This window comes from Phocoena sinus, chromosome X (genome assembly GCF_008692025.1).
Source record: "Phocoena sinus isolate mPhoSin1 chromosome X, mPhoSin1.pri, whole genome shotgun sequence".
In the NCBI taxonomy this organism is placed as follows: domain Eukaryota; kingdom Metazoa; phylum Chordata; class Mammalia; order Artiodactyla; family Phocoenidae; genus Phocoena; species Phocoena sinus.
In genome coordinates this window covers 60,259,236-60,276,599 of record NC_045784.1, presented here as the reverse complement: position 1 = coordinate 60,276,599, position 17,364 = coordinate 60,259,236, and the positions used below count along the sequence as shown (strand labels likewise).

The 17,364-nt window shown below is 39.2% G+C and overlaps 1 protein-coding gene across 1 annotated transcript in view; it reads right to left on the bottom strand.

The window, feature by feature from the left end:
* KIF4A (kinesin family member 4A) overlaps window positions 1-17,364 on the bottom strand; it is a 129,189-nt gene that overhangs the window by 68,349 nt on the left and 43,476 nt on the right. The window contains exons 8-10 of the mRNA XM_032619389.1: window positions 8,843-8,959; window positions 8,037-8,212; window positions 1,752-1,813 (exon numbers count right to left, since the gene is read on the bottom strand). Of these exons, the coding sequence (XP_032475280.1) occupies window positions 1,752-1,813; window positions 8,037-8,212; window positions 8,843-8,959 (355 nt within the window). The remainder of the gene's footprint in view (window positions 1-1,751; window positions 1,814-8,036; window positions 8,213-8,842; window positions 8,960-17,364) is intronic.

Below are 17,364 nucleotides of genomic sequence, written 5' to 3'. Positions count from 1 at the left end.
TCTTAGTTGTGGCATGCGGGATCTTTCGTTGCAGCACGTGGGCTCTTTGTTGTGTGCAGGCTTGTCTCTGGTTGAGGTGTGTGGGCTCCAGAGTGCAGGGGCTCAGCAGCTGCTGCGCACGGGCTCTCTAGCTGTGGCACGCAGGCCCCAGAGTGTGCAGGCTTAGTTGCCCCACAGCATGTGGGATCTTAGTTCCCCAACCAGTGATCGAACCCATGTCTCCTGCATTGGAAGGCAGATTCTTAACCAGTGAACCACCAGGGAAATCCCTCTTAGCTATTATGAATAGTGCTGTTATGAACATGGGTATGCAAATATCTCTTTGAGACCCTGTTTTCGATTCTTTTGGATATATACCCAGAAGTGTGATTGCTGGATCATATGGTAGTTCTATTTTTAATTTTCTGAGGAACCTCCATACTGTTTTCCATAGCAGTTACACCATTTTACAATCCTTTCAACAGTGCACAAAGGTTCTAATTTAATTTCTCCACATCCTCCTCATATCCTTTCCAACATTTGTTACTTTTTGTTATTTTTTGTTTTTCATAGTAGCCATCCTGACAGGTGTATGGTGATATCTCATTTTGGTTTTGATTTGCATTTCTCTGCTCTGAGTATATCTTTTTGTAAAACTCTGACTCTTAGACCATGATAATGTTTCACATACACTTCATATACCCAAAATATAAACAAACAATTAAAACTAACCAAGCAAGATGTAGTGGGAACCCACAATGGAATACAAACAGTAAGTCTGGGAAACAATATCTTGCCTGGATATTCTAAGCCTAAAGACAAAAGAATTATACATATATGCTGTAATCTAGTTCCTAAAAGTGTTTCTCACAGGGGTATGGGCTAGCAATTCCAAAATTATTTTACATGTATACTAGAACTGAACAAGTAAGTAAATAGAATGCAGATAAGGAGAGCTGGTTTTTCACTGCTAGAGAAAGAAGTTATAAATAAGGAGAGCGGGAGGATTAGAATAAACCCTGTAGTGTTGGACTGGAATCAGAGGTATCAGTCTAAAATCATGGTTTTTAATATATACACAGTTAGATAGACATAAAAATATAGATATATGTGTGGATTACTATACATACAGATATTTCCTAGCTCTACTCACTGAGAGGGCCTAGAAGTAATGACTTCTCAGTAACAATGAGCACACCTAGCACCCAGATCTGGTTTCTAAACACCATTTTCCAATAAAAAAAAAAAACCCAGGGCTCCTTGGACATATGGTTGATTCCAGAATTGGGGCAGGGAAAATAGAAGACAGGTGTGGAATATCTGGTAGAAATGCTTAAAAACTTGATAGCATGTTAAAGAATACAACAGCCACCCTGAAGGAGCTCCTAGTGGACAAAGCAGAAACAACAAATAAAACAAGCAATAAAACATAATGCTAGTATTGGATGTTAATGCATAGAATAAAATAAATACCCATGAGTCTATATGGCTATAAATACATAATGAAATAGATAAATGGTGGGAGGGAGAGACAGCTCTTCCTCATAGTAGAATTCCAATTAATAAATTTCTGAGGCCAGAACCTATGCTCTTTCTATTATACCAGGTTGTCTCAAAGCTAACTAGCTAGTCCTAAATAGACAGCAAGTTTGTTAAGTTCCCTACCTTGACACCAAGTGCTACCAGAAACTTTAGAATATCAGGGGAAAACAATCATAAGGAGAAAAAGGCTCTGTTAGAATATACATTTAAAATTAGTCTATGACTCTTACTTTATAGATCCAGGCAGGGTACCTCCATGGGCTTGCAGCAACAAGACCTGTAGCTGTTGTACCTGGAACAGGCAAAGAAAAATAGTCAGCTAGTTACCAATCAAAAGTTACTTATCAGGCTTCCCTGGTGGCGCAGTGGTTGGGAGTCCGCCGGCCGATGCAGGGGACACGGGTTCATGCCCCGGTTGGGAGGATCCCAAATGCCGCGGAGCGGCTGGGCCCGTGGGCCATGGCCGCTGAGCCTGCGCATCCAGAGCCTGTGCTCCGCAACGGGAGAGGCCACAGCAGTGAGAGGCCCGCGTACCGCAAAAAAAAAAAAAAAAAAAAAAAAAAAAGTTACTTATCCCTTATCAGCAAAATTACCATGATTAGTAGTCGGGTAATCTTACTTGATACCTATGAAATCTAAAGCATATCTTAGGTATTACAGAAAGCAACATGGTTGATGATTCAATGATAAAAGGACAATCAGCATTACATGAATAACTAGTACTTAGAAGATGAGTTGTCTCTTTTACCTAAGCATCTTCATGAGTTTTATTTGAGAATCTATTTTTTTAATTTATTATTATTATTTTTTTAAATATTTACTTATTTTGGCTGCACCAGGTCTTAGCTGTGGCACATGGGATCTTCGCTGTGGCATGTTTAGTTGCGGCACACCGACTTCTTAGTTGTGGCATGCACGTGGGATCTAGTTCCCTGACCAGGGATTGAACTCGGGCCCCCTGCATTGGAAGCACAGAGTCTTACCAACTGGACCACCAGGGACGTTCCAGAGAACCTACTTTTTTAAAAAAATCAAACTTAGGGACTTCCCTGGGGGCGCAGTGGTTAAGAATCTGCCTGGCAAGTGCAGGGGCCACGGGTTCGAGCCCTGGTCCGGGAGGACCCCACATGCTACGGAGCAGCTAAGCCCGTGTGCCACAACTACTGAGCCTATGCTCGAGAGCCTGCAAGCCAGAACTACTGAGCCTGTGTGCCACAACTACGGAAACCCGTGCGCCTAGAGCCCATGCTCTGCAACAAGAGAAGCCACCGCGATGAGAAGCCTGCGTACCACAATGAAGAGTAGCCCCTGCTCACCACAACTAGAGAAAGCCTGCTCGCAGCAACAAAGACCCAAAACAGCCAAAAATAATTAATTAATTAATTTAAAAAATCAAACTTAGCACTGGGCTACGCAATGTGGGGGGTGGATACAAGAATAAACTCTTGTGGTTTATTATCCAGTTTACAATCTAGTTGATGAAGACAAGACTAAGGCCTGAAAATGTAAGAAATAACACAAGACAGAAGATACTAGTCATCAAGTATAGTTAAGTACTTTAGGGTTCTGAGAAGAAGCAAATTAATGAAATCCCAAAATAGTCCAAAGGAGGCTTCGTGGAGACAGATCTTAAACCAGAGTGAATGTGCAATCAACCTCTCCATTCCCTCTTATGATAAAAGAGGAGCTGCTCTGCTTGAGCTTTGGATCCCAAGTCTTCTTGCCTTCTGATAAATCCTATTCTGGGGACTTCCCTGGTGGTCCAGTGGTTAAGACTCCATGCTCCCATTGCAAGGGGCCCAGGTTCAATTCCTGGTCAGGGAACTAGATCCCACATGGCACAACTAAAAGCCTGAATGCCACAACTAAAATATTCCACGTGTCTCAACTAAGACCCGGTGCAGCCAAATAAATAAATAAATAAATGAGTAAATAAATTTAAAAAAATCTTATTCTATTTGTTATCTGTTCTCTCTTCTATATCTTTGACTTCTCCCCTTTTACAGAATCCTTCCTACTAAGATTAAAACATGTTCAAGTCTCTCCCATCTTAAAACAAAACAAAACAAAAGCACCTTTCCCAATCCCACTTCCTATCTCTTTTGCCCAATTTCTCTCCTTCACAAAGTTTAACAGAATAGTCTACACCCACTGCCTCCATTTCCTTTTGCTCTTCTCTCACTTGCTCTTTAACCTATTCTAACCTGATTTGTGCCCACAACATTCCGCTGAAATAACTCTTGATAATGTCACCAATGATCGGCATGTCACTACGTCCCATGGGCATTTTTCAGTCTTCATTTTATTTGACTGTTTGGTAGCATTTGGGTTACCAGATGCCACTCTTTCTTGCTTTTCCTTCTATTCTTCAAGCTGATCTTCTAAGTCTCTTAGTTCATCTTTGATCCAATTGTCCTTTAAATGATAAAGTTCCTCAAAGCTCACTCACTTTCTATTCTCTCCTTAAAGTCTCATCTCTGACTATGGTTTCAATTACCATCTATAAACTGGTGACTCCCAAATTTATCTCAAACACAGATCTTTCTGAATTTAGAACCCTTTTTTTAATGCAATATCACTAGTATTTTACATTTATTATCACATCATTATTTCCAAAGCATGACAACACATGTGATTTCACTTGGTCCACATAGATTTCTAAAGCATTTACAGGGAACAAGGATGTTTGATAGGGAGAAACTGGTATTTTATCTCCATTTTATGAAAAGGAGCCTTCAGGCAGAAAGCTTAGGGGGGATTTGCTGGCCATCAGTGAAGGAATTGCTGGTAGGGGGGCGCTGTTCCCTCCAATCCAGCTATCTCTCCCTTGCAACCTGCAAGTAAGGCTTATCAGAGTTACTATACCACTGCAGGGAGAAGAGCTTTCTCTGTTCCTTGATAAGCCACTACTGCTCCATCTTGGAGAGACAGTGGGAAAAGTCAAGGGCAGGATATCAGGAGACCTGGTTCCTCCATCAGCCTGCCCTGAACCACCTATATTCATTTCTTAGACCCCAGTGTCTTAAAATGGGAATAAAGATATCTGCTGTGTTCACTGGCTTATTATGATGATAAAATTAAATAATGAATATAAAAGGGTTTTTTTTTGAACCATAATCATATATGAATGTCAAGGTGAGACAGGAAATCTGAAAGGAAGGGAGCTTCTTTGAGGCCTGAGTCTAGCCCCTGGAGCCAGACACTACGCAAGATGGTTTAGACATAATATCCTGTTTAATCCTCAAATCAGCCCAGGGAGCTGAGTATTACTATTATTAGATCCCCTTAGTTTTTCTGAATTTAGAACCTTTATATTCAAATATCTACTTAATATTTCTGCCTAGTTTTCTGCTATCCCAAACCTGGTCCTTCTCCAGTATACTCTAGGTCAGTGAATATGCAGTTTCACATGCCAGAAAGCTGGGTGTCATACCTTCACCCCCTTATCTAATCCACTGGTCACTTCTTTCTATCACTTTCTAAGCCACCATTTCTCTCTCTGGACTACTGCAGTAACTTCTTAAGTGGTCTCTATGAGTCTACTTTTGCTCCACTATAATCCATTTCCACACAGCAGCCATACCATTTTTTAAAAGTGGAAATGATCAATGTTGCCACCTTGCTTAAAATCGTTTTTAACGTAGTACATGAGGCCTTGATCAGGCCTCTGCTTCTTCTCTAGTCTCAGACTGGAACACCCTTTCCTTGCTCTCTCCACTCTAGCCACACTGGCATTCTGAGTTCTTCAAATGCACTGTATTCCTAACTCAAGATCTTTGCAGACATGCTATATGCCTGGCACTGTTCTAAATGCTTTACATGTATTAATTCAGTTAACCCTCACAAAAACCCTATGAAGCAGGTACTATTATTATTTCCATTTTACAGATAGGGAAACTGAGGCACAGAGAATTTGCCCCGGGTAAATAGCTAGTGAGGTATAGAGCCAGGATTTGAACCCAGGCAGCCTGGCTGCAGTGTCAATGCTGTTTCCCATCATACTTTGCTACACATGCTATTTCTTCTTCCTGGAATTCCCTTCTTTCTTTTCTGCATAGATGATTCCTACTCAGTCCCTCAGATCTCAGCTCAAATATAACTACTTCAGGGAAGCCTTCTCAGATTAGATATTTAACAGAAGATCACAGTGCCCTATAGCACACTATCCCAGTTTATAATGATATGTTGGTATGACTGTGTGTTTAATGTTTGTCTCCCCCACTAGGCAATAAATTCCATGAACGCAGAAACTGTGTCTGCTTTGCTTAACAATGTATCCCAGCACAGTACCTGGCACATAACAGTGTTCAATAAATATTTATTGTTGGAATGGATGAACAAATAAATGACCAGGAAAAAGAGCATTTTTTTTTTTTTTTTTTTTTTTTTTTTTTTTTTTTTTTTTTAAAAAAGAGCATTTTTGGCAATAGGAATACACATGAAAGAAAACAGAGGAGCAGGACTGAGTAAGGTATTTTACAATTGAGATGATTCTGTGAACAGGTAAATTATTTATATTTTCTATAGTGAACCCTAAGAGGGAAGGAAATAAAGGAGGATAAGGGGAAGGAAGACAACAGATTGAATGAATGGTAATTATTATCACTGAGGAGGAAGGCCAGAGACGGAGTGAACACTAGACAGCTGGGAAACACTAGATTCCCATTGGGAAGAGTGCTACACAAAGAAAACCTGACCCTCTCCAAGGGGTCAACCCAACCACCTGCCCTCTTAGCTCCTCTGCCAGAGATACTGAGCTGCTGCACAGTCATACTGATACTACCACAAATTCATGTTCCTAGTCAGCTACTTCTTCAATTTCCGTGATTTTAAGCCTTCTGTGGTTACCTCAGTCCCTCTACCCTATCATCATCTGCTTGCTTGCTCTCAGAAGATGACCTTGCCTCCTACTTCACTGAGAAGATAAAGATCGTCAGGCTGAAAATTGCTCAATTTCCCTTCTTCTTCCTCTAAATTAGTGTCACTGTATTCTTCCTATCCTAACCTCTTTTCTTCTAGTCTTGGGGGCAAGTATCCCTTCTACTGTCTAAAGCAAAGCCCTCTTTATTTGTGCTCAGGATCTCAACTAAGAGATGACCCCTTATCAACTCATCCCTATTCTCAGTTTTAGTCTCTCCCAACTGGTTCTTTCACATGTTCAAGTCTCTTCCATATTTTAAAAACAAGCAGATTTACATCCCTTGACCCTTGACTACCAGCTATTGTCTTCTTTCATCTTGCCTTCTTGAAAGAAGAGCCTAACAACTTCCTCCACTTCCTTATCTAGCATTCACTGTCCATCCCATAGCAATCTGCTCCTATCATTCCCCTGACCCTCTTCTCACTCTTTGTTGATTAAAAAAAAAAATCAATGGACACTTTTCAACCCTTATCTTACTTTACACTTTATAAATTTATACTTTCAGTAGCCCTCCTTGAAACTTTCTTCTCTTGTCTTCCATGAACCACTGATTTTCTTCCTGCCTGTTTGCTCCTTCTTCATCTCTCTTGTCTTCTACTCCTTTCCCCCTTCCTTAAATGCTGCTGTTACCCCTGAGTTCTGCTAGGCTTCTTCTCTCTTCTTGTCCATTTGCTCATTCAGCAAATATTGAGGAAGTGCCTTTAACGTGCCGGGCACTCTTTGATCTCATCCACTCCATAACTTCAGATACCATCTAAATGCTGATGACTCTCAAATCTGTATCTTCAGTTCAGACCTCTCTACATTAAACCCACATACCCAGCCATGTTTGAACAACTCTACTTAGATGTCCCACAAGCCCTTCAAATTCAAAATGCCCAAAACTGAATTTCATCATTTCCATTTCCCTACCTGACCCTGTTTTTCTTCCTATATTCCCTGACTCAATGATTATTACTACCATTTATTCAGTTGTCCAAGCAAGAAACCTGGGAATCAACTTTGATTCTCCCTACCTACCCTTCCACGTCACATGTGTCACCACATATGTAAGCTCTATACATTCTACCTCCTTGTTTTTTGTTTCTAATTTGTCCCCCTTTCTTCATCTCTATCGCTACTGTCTTTAGTTCAGGCCATAGTTCTCACCTGAGTTATTATAATACCCTAATTTATTTTCTTACTTCTAGTCATGCCCACCTCTAATCCACTTTCTATATACTTGCTAGAGTAATCTCATTTCAACATGTTACCCTCTTACTTAAATCTTTCAGTGGCCCCCTACAGCTTTCAGGTTGAATTCCAAATCCTTTAACAAGTTATATAAGGACCTTTGGGATCTGACTCCTGCCTACCTCTCTTGCCTCATCTCTTACTGCTCACTTCTTTATCAGTGAAATCTCCAGTGCCACTCCCTAATCTTAAATATGACCAAAAACCTGTTAATAGGAGTTACTTTAAGATTTCCCCAAACTAACATAATGCTTAACCAACATCTCTAAAATTCTGGTAGAGGAGAAGCTGAGAAATAGGAGCTCTACCATTCCACTCACACACTTGTAATTTTTCCCATCAAATGTCAAGTTCCTTCTACCTGTTGCTTCAGATGATTAAGTTCAGCCCTCTGGGGATCAATATTAACAACAGGTTTGTTCTTGATTTTTCTTGCTCTGTCAGCATAGCGAAGAGTATTTAATGTTTCCTCTAGATTGGAGTCAGCAGGACTCACACAGGCTATCATAAGAGTGTGGCTATTACCTCCTAGAGAATCTGAAAAAGAACAAGGGAAGGAAATGAAATCAAACAAGTAGGATGCAAGCAAAACTGTCCGTTTTGGTTGGTGACTTCAATCTCAGAGCTGTAAGAAAAAAATTCTTAAGTATCTACAAGTTTCCTATTGTGTCAATATAAAAACATTAAGATTTTTGTTGTATAAAATGATATAGTTTAGAATCCTATTGCATGTGTCCTCGTTCTTAAGAGAGACTGTGACTTCAGCAGTTAATCAGGTTAAAACAAAAAAAAACTTACTGGGCCAAGTTAGGAGTCACTATTAGGATTAAAATTTCTTTGGATGCCCCCTCTAGGTAGATCTTAACTCCTTAGGGAATTCTTCTTATCAGCAGTAATAAAGGCAGTAACTAAGTTCATTTTCAGGTACAAAGTACTAAGTACAGTTGACACGCTACATACAGATATTTTGCCTCTCAAAGCCATATATGAAGACATTTTTCCATTACCTTAGAAGCCTGCTTGCCAACAGGTCTCTCTCCTGTTTATCAACTAGACAGCTCTGTATGTAATAGTCCAAAAATCTGGCTTTCTACCTGTTCTATCTTTCCTTTCTCAGCACTATCATTCTGAGTTACTCTCTTATTTTTAGAGGCACTTTGGGCTTACCTTGAAGCAGTCGAGTCAACTTGGAATCTCTGTAGGGCACAAAGCCACCCTTTTTGTCATCTCCAAGAGCACTGATTACATTTCCCAAGCATAGGAGGCCTCGGTTAATATTAATACCTAATAGCAGGAAACAAAATTTAAATTGCTTGGTAACATATACCCATGTTACCTAGGTAACATCTAACATATGCCTATCCTGAGAAAGAGATAAGAAATAAAGACCCTATAGAAATATTAAGTCAGCAATCTTAAAGAAACCTCTTAATCTTGTTCACTTTTCTGAGAGTGCCTCTTTTTTTTTCAAACAGAAAGCTTCATAGAAATGAAAAACAACAGTATTTAAAAATCTTTAGTGTTCTTATCAGATATTCTTATGCTCTTCGGGAAACAGGCCATATTTTTCCTAGGTGGTATAGGTAGAAATGGGAATAAACATGATGCTGGTAGAAGTTGGTGATATCCACTCTGATATTTTATTTTCTTTCCATCTCTTCCTCTTTCAAACAGTTGGTCTTCCAGTTAAGCAAAGTTCAAAGGACAAAGGTGAATGCACAATTGAGTCTGTTGGCACTTCTTGCCCTTTCCCATGGAAACAAAGCAGAGAGACAGATAACGATCACCACGACAATAACCACTTGTATAGTTATTTACAAGTGGTTATATATATTATCACACTTTTAATTATCACACTTAATTATCACACTTAATGCTTAAATTAATGCTGTGAAATTACATTAAAAGCTATTTTTATTATCATTATTTTAACTATCATTTTCAATTTATTGATGACAGAACTAGCTCAAAGGTTAAATGACTTGTCTAAGGTCAAGTGGTACCACTAGCGGGTAAGTGGTAGGCCTGAGATTCCATCTCAGGATTGCAGTCAAATCCTATGCTCTGTCTATTATACCACAATGAAATACCTTTCCTCTTATTGCTTCAAATAGAGTAAAGGTTCTTTTCCACTTCTTAAATTCCAAGGTTTACTTTTTAAACATTGTAATAATCTCTGAGGTCCCTTGAAAGCCCCTGACCCTCCCATGGTTATGTTTACTATGGAAAGTCTATGTAGTATAATGGTTAAGTGCATGGGCAATGGTGTCAGATAGACCTAGGTTCTAATCCTGGCTCTGTCACTGATTAGCTATGCGATTTTGGGTAAGTTCCTCTATAAAATGAGGCAAATCTACCCACCTCGTTAGGTCGTGGTGGGGAGTTAATAAGATACCTTACACAAAACAAAGTTAAATGATATACAAATGGCATCATTATTGTTAGTGCTGTACTACTTTACTTATTCAGCCATACTTTGGACTCCCTTATAACCTGAAACAATTTTATCTACAAGATCCTGAACTCCAAAATTCCTCTCTGCATCCTACAACTATTCTTCCATTTCTTTCATGGATCCTGTTCTTCACCCTTATTGTGGCTACAAATATACTGATGCCTTCTCTCTTTTTTCTTTTTTCAGCTGCACCGTGTAGCATGTGGGATCTGAATTTCCCGACCAGGGATCGAACCCGTACTCCCTGAAGTGGAAGAGCGGAGTCTTAACCATTGGACTGCCAGGGAAGTCCCTATGACACTTTCTAATACTCCCAGTAGATCATCCTTCCTGGGCCTTAAACTACCTATTCCCTGCAGTCAATCATTTCAGTTATGTTTTCCCAAGCGCTCACTAGACCCATGGCCTTCTGCCCCATGACCTTCTGCCATTCCCACCGTGTCAATTCCCAGGCCTAGGTTAAACCAACTGTGTGTGTGAGCATGTGTGTGTGTGTGTGTGTGTGCGCGCGTGTGTAAGTTTCTGAAAGTCACATAACGAAATGGACTGGATCCATCCATTATAAAACACGCTATCTGACCTTGGCTGAACCCTTGGTCAATAGACAATCTTCTCTTCTTCATTCTTCCTTCACCACAGCAGCTATTCTAAACACTCATCATTTCCAAGACTGGAAATCTACCTTCACTCTATTAGTAGATGATTTCAACAGATACATTATGGTGATCAACTATTCACAAGGGCTCCCTAACCTTCCCTCTCCTCACTTCACAGTCTTTTCTTTGCTGTTACTGATTCCTTTGTCCTTCTCCTTGTTTCAGAGGAGGAAATAACTACCTTTATTTTCCCTTCAGCCTCTGCCAGTGTTTCTATTCCCTCCATTTTCCCAGGGACCCTGGATCCCTCGATCTTCCCCCTCCCTCTTAGATATTCAATTTATTTTTCCTTCACGAATTCCTTCTTTTCAGTCTATACACATGCTCAAATCTCCCCAACCTAAAACAAAAACAATTCCCTCAAGCAACTATCTCTTTCTTTTCCCTTTATTGCCAGTTGGAAGGGGTACCACTTTTCAGGGCTACTTATCCCATCCAGGATGTGAAGGAGATCCTGCTGAGATTGATCAAACCTCACCAATGCCTGTACTAATCCTCATATTAGTTCACTCCTTTCTCTTCTTTCCCCTTTTTAGCCAAACAGAACATTGTGCCATCTTAGTGGCCCATATCCCATCTAGGATGTGAAGGAGAGACTGCTGAGGTTTTTCAAACCTGCTGAGCAAAATGTCCATCTATAGCTCCACAGGAACAACAATAAAAGTCCAGATGAACCCTGAGAAGAAATTATGGCTACTGTGATCTAAGCAAGAAGCACAGACTTAAGGATAAAAAGGCTGATTTTTTTTTCTTCAAATGAGAGTTGGAGTTTTGGAATAGATAGGAGCAAGGAAAATGAATGTCTCTTTGGAAAGAAATCATCACAAAACAGCATTTGATTTCCTGTTGCTAAGAGAAAATTCTTGACATGGTTGGAGATTATATATTATAAAGACTGGGAAGAACATGACTGCAGAGACTTAAAAGTTTTAATCAAGGATGGCTATGGAGAAAATGCCCAGATAAAATTATAAGACCAGAAGTTCCTCTTCTCTCTAAAAGATTGAGAACAGACCAAGTGAGGAGAAGATCAAGAATACTACTTAACAGCTTTGGGTATTTGTTCACTAGGGCAACAAATAAATAATAAAGTAGAGATTTTAACTTTAAAAAGGGGCTAGAACTTCACAAGTATCATGGAGGCATGTTACAATTGGTTTCACAACTAGAATAAAAGGGTATATTGGTAACAGGAGAGAAAAACGAGGCAGAAGAGAAACGAAGCAGCTCTATATGCAGCAGCTCTCAACTGGGGACAATTTTGCTTCTTGCAGGACATTTGGCAATATCTGGAGACATTTTGGTTGTCACAACCTGTGAGGTCAGGGGGAGTACTACTGGCATCTAGTGGGTAGAGGGCAAGGGTACCACTAAACACCCTACAATGCTCTGGACAGTCCCTGCCCCCCAATATTGTTTGACCCAAAATGTCAATAGTGCCACAGCTGAGAAACCCTGCTCTATATGTGAAGAAAATATGTATGAGCCTAAGGCAGGTAGCACAGCCAAGAAGATTAGGGTGAAAAACAGAAGTAATATGATAGTATAGATATGGTCTGCCTAGCTACAAGGGGAATGATCTATTACTGCACAAGATCACAAGACTTACAGGAGTAACTACTAAGAGGGGATAGAGTGGAAAGGAACTTGATTGGGAGATAGAATCTTAGTTCAAACTCTGCCTCTCCCACTTATCAATGTGTGTGACCTTGGACAAGCCACTAAAACTTTCCTTTATCCATAAAACAGGTGTAATACATACCTTTACCTCATGAGGCTATGATAAAAATCAAATGTGATCTATAAAGTGCTACCTACATGTAAGTTATTATTAATAGGATAGAGGAACTTAGATTATCTGGATATTTGCTAAGTTACCTGACAGTGAAAGCAGAGCACCCATTAAATTCCTTATCTACTCTGATGACAATTTCTTCACCAGAAAGATACTGCAAGTGAAGAAGGAAATGGCAGTATCTTGAAGTTGGCCTTCAAGTTGACACACATGGAAGAACTGATTATGTAAGTAAAATGATGAGAATCTGGTTGTAGGGGACTGAGGTGCATGGTCAGACATCAGTATGCTAGATGGTAAGAAAACGTATCTCTAAAATTCAGGAAAAAAAATAGTTAAGTTTCTGGTACAGAAAGTCTAAAGGGGGAAAAGTATGAAAGGCTTTCAAAAAATAAAATTGTAATTATCTAGGCACATATTATTCCAATAAAAAATTGATACAGCTTCATAGGAACCAATGTAACAAATAAAATTATATACAAAAAGAACACAGAGAGCATTAGAGGAAATTCTGTTCAAACACAGGAGACTGACCACCAGCATTTCTTTCCCCCCTAAGATACCACTAAAAGGAATTTAAAAAGTAATAACCCATAAGATCACAGAGCACAGGAGAGGAAATATCCGTAGACAAGAGGTTTCAATGTGTTTTTAGAGCACAGGTAGAGAAGCAATAACTGACTCAGCAAGATGGAGGAGCCTCAATCTAAAGTGCCTGCAGAGGGACAATAATGACCACGACAGTGATAATAACAGCTAAGTTTATATAGTGTTTACTATGAGCCAGATACTGTTCTAGGAACTTTATGCTTATTACCTTACTTAATCCTCACAATAGTCCTATAAAGTGTGCATCAAGTATGATTATCTGTGTTGACAGATATGAGAGCTGAGGCACAAAGAGATTAGGTAACTTGCCTAAGGTCACATAGCTAATAAGGGGCAGAGTCAGGATTCAGATGGAGGCAGTCTGGCTCCCAAATCCATGATCTTAACCTCTATGCTCTATGGAAATGAGCAAATTTGCTCACTTAGAGGCACCAGGTACCTTGGAAAGAGGAGAGACTTGAGGCTGAAAAGACGGGGTTGGTAGAAAACATATTTAAAGAAAGCTTGAACTCTCACGTCGCCCCTCCAGAGCCATGTGACTACTGTGTTCCCCATTCTCAATCATTCCCAGTCTACTTAATGGGGTAGTTTTTCCAATACCCACCCATTGAAGTTGGTATTCTCTTGGGACTGTCTTAGGCTCTTTGCTTACTATATATACTCTTCCTGGGCTATGTCATCCTTGCCTAGAGTTCCAATAAACACCTATATTAATGACTCCCTCAAATTCCCATCTCCAAACCAGACCTCTTTCCTATTGTCCAAAGCTATATTTTGTCTGCCTACTGAATAACCTCCAGTGGGCTGTGCCCACGTGGCATTGCATAACACAGACTTGGACAACAGAATTCATCCTTCAGTGCAAATCTATTTCACTTCCAGCACTGTTCCTTTTCATTGTCTCACCACCTAAACAGTCATCCAACAAACAACAAACCTGTGACATCCTGGACTCTCCCTCTTTTCTCACCCCACACATCTGAGTCCTTATCATCATTTAGTGAATATGTTCAATATTCTAGGCACTGTGCTAGGCATTAGAGGTAGAAAGATGAATAAGTCACAATCCCTACTCTCGAGGAGTTAAAAATCTAAAGAGAGATAAACACACCAACAAAAACTATTTGCAAATATAATGTTAAAGGAAAAGGTAAGTATAGTAAAAATGGGTTCTCATAGGAGTGGGAATTGAAAATTTGAGCTGAACTGTGAAGAATGACTAGGACAATGCTGATGGAGGAGGGAAGAGTGGGAAAGAAGAATGTAAGGTTATTCCAGGCAAAGAAGTAACATATGTCAAGGCACATATTTGTGAGAGAGCATCATACATTTAGGAACTACAGGGAGTTCAACAGGAAAATAATGCAAGCTATGAGATAGAGAGTAACAAATAATGAGGCCAGAGGACAGTTAGGGACAGATCATAAAGAGCATGAAAGATATGTCATGCTCAGGTATTTGTGTTTATCCTGTAGGACAGTGGTTTTCAAATTGTGTTCCTCAGAACCTTAGGGATACTTTAGGGAACCACAAAAATACTGCAGAGTTTCTGCAACTGTAATTTGGATTTTGTTTTAAAAATTATTTCTATTGTGGTAAAATATATATAACATAAAATGTACCATTTTAACAGTTTTTAAGTGTATAGTTCAGTGGCATTAAGTACATTCACACTGTTGTGCAACCATCACCGCTATTTAACGTTATTTTAACTATTTTTAAAACTGCATTTAAGGGACTTCCCTGGTGGTCCAGTGGTAAAGAATCCGCCTTCCAATGCAGGGGACATGGGTTCGATCCCTGGTCGGGGAACTAAGATCCCACATGCCACAGGGCAACTAAGCCCGCACGCCACAACTACTGAGCCCCCGTGCCTCAATCAGAGAGCCTGCCTGCTGCAAACTACAGAGCCCATGTGCTCTGCAGCCCACACGCCACAACTAGAGAGAGAAAAACCTGCACGCCACAACTAGAGAGAAGCCTGCATGCCACAATGAAGATCCCGCATGCCGCAACGAAAGATCCCGCATTCCACAACTAAGACCCGACGCAGCAAAAACAAAAAAGCCCTATATTGTTTTTTTAAAAAACTGCATTTAAATAGCTCATTCCAATGTGCTATAAAGCAAATCTTTTTTTTAAAAAACAGATCTTTATTGGAGTCTAACTGCTTCACAATACTGTGTTAGAATCTACACATTATCTTGTGCAGCAAGGTTAATTAATTTTTCTGCAGTCTTTGAAAATACCTCTATTATTTGTACATATGTTCGAAGTTTTTGCAAATGTGTAATTTAAAGTTGTGGCTTTGCACGAGACTTTTGCCCAGTTCACATGCACACTCACGGAAAACTGTACAGATAATTATACCACTGTAGCACATGAGCTTGTACTGAAACACCAGACAGAGGCAGTTACTCAATTCATGTGCTCATCACAGCATCATAGTCGGTTGTGTGGTACCAAATGAATATGGAACTCAACATGCTATGATATACTATTAAAGATGGTTTCACAATCTAATTGTCCATTGATGGATGAATGAATAAAGAAAATGTGGTACACACACAGAGAGAAATATTATTCAGCCACAAAAAGAAGAAAATCCTGCTCTTTGCAACATAGATGGACCCTGAGGGCATCATGCTGAGTGAAATAAATCAGATGGAGAAAGACAAATACTGTGTGTCCTCACCTTATATGTGTGGAATTAAAAAAAAGCTGAACTCATAGAAAGAGAGTAGAATAGTGGCTGCCAGAGGCTGAGGGGCGGGGGAAATGGGAAGATGCTGGTCAAAGAGTACAAACATCCAGTTATTAGATGAATAACTTCTGGGTATCTCAAGTACAGTATGGTGACTATAATCAACAGTACTGTATTATGTACTTGATGGTTGTTAAGAGACTAAATCTTTTTTAATTAAAAAAGTTTATTGAGATAACATTGGTTTATATCATTATATGTTTCATGTGCATATTACATTTCTACTTCTATATGTCCTACAGTATGCTCACCACCAAAGTTTTAGTTTCCATCCATCACTATACAGTTGATTCCCTTTACCCATTTCATCTTTCCCCAACCCCTTCCCCTCTGGTAACCACTATTTTGTTCTAAGGGAGTAAAGCTTAAATGTTCTCACCACACACACACAAAAATGATAATCATGTGAGGGGATGGAGGTGTTAACCAATCTTATTGTGGTAATCATTTCACAACATATACATGTGTCAAATCATCACATTGTACACCCTAAACATAACATATGTTATATGTCAAGAATATCTCAATAAAGCTGGAAAAAAAAAGAAAATGTGATGGTGCATATGAAGCACTTATCCAATGGCACTCAAAAAAAAAAAAAGATGGTTTCAGTGCTTCTTGTAAGCTTTGTGTCTTGTTAGACATTTATAATCATTATATAACATATTAGGAAATATATCGTTAGTGATCCAACATCGAATTTAAATGTCCTATCACTTCCTCATTGAAGCTCCTAGATCAGTTTAATAATTGAAGAGATTGTAAAGTGGGCTGTTAAAAAATGTTTATAACTCATAATTATGTATTAGTATGAATCAGGATTTTCCTGATAATGTGTGACAAGAAAAAAATATAGAAAAAATAGATACAAAACCTTAAATAAGATTATAGCTGTTATCCAGAATCCCCATCATGTTATATACTAAGAACTAAGAATGTTCACTGGAGCTAGTGTGTAATAGCAAAAGTCTGGAACCAACCTAAATGTTTATCAATAGGGGAATGGTATAATAAATACAGTGGCATATCTATATAATATATGGACATGAAAAAGAATACAGTAGAGGTGTATATACTGATATGGAACAATCTCCATAAATACAGGGTAGATTAGAACAGAGTGCATAGTATGCTTCCATTATACAGAAAGAGAGAATGTCTAAAGACATAGACTAGGGATTTGGGGAAAGAGAAAAAGTTACTTTTCATTATATTGCATTAAAAAAAAACTTTTTATTTTGAAATAATTATAGACTCACAGGAATCTGCAAAAGAAATGTACAGCAAGGTCTTTTGCACCATTCACCCAGCCTCCCCCAATGGTAACATCTCACATAACCATAGTACAATATCAGAACCAGGAAATTAACCTTGGCACAATCCCCAGATGTTATTCAGATGTGACCAATT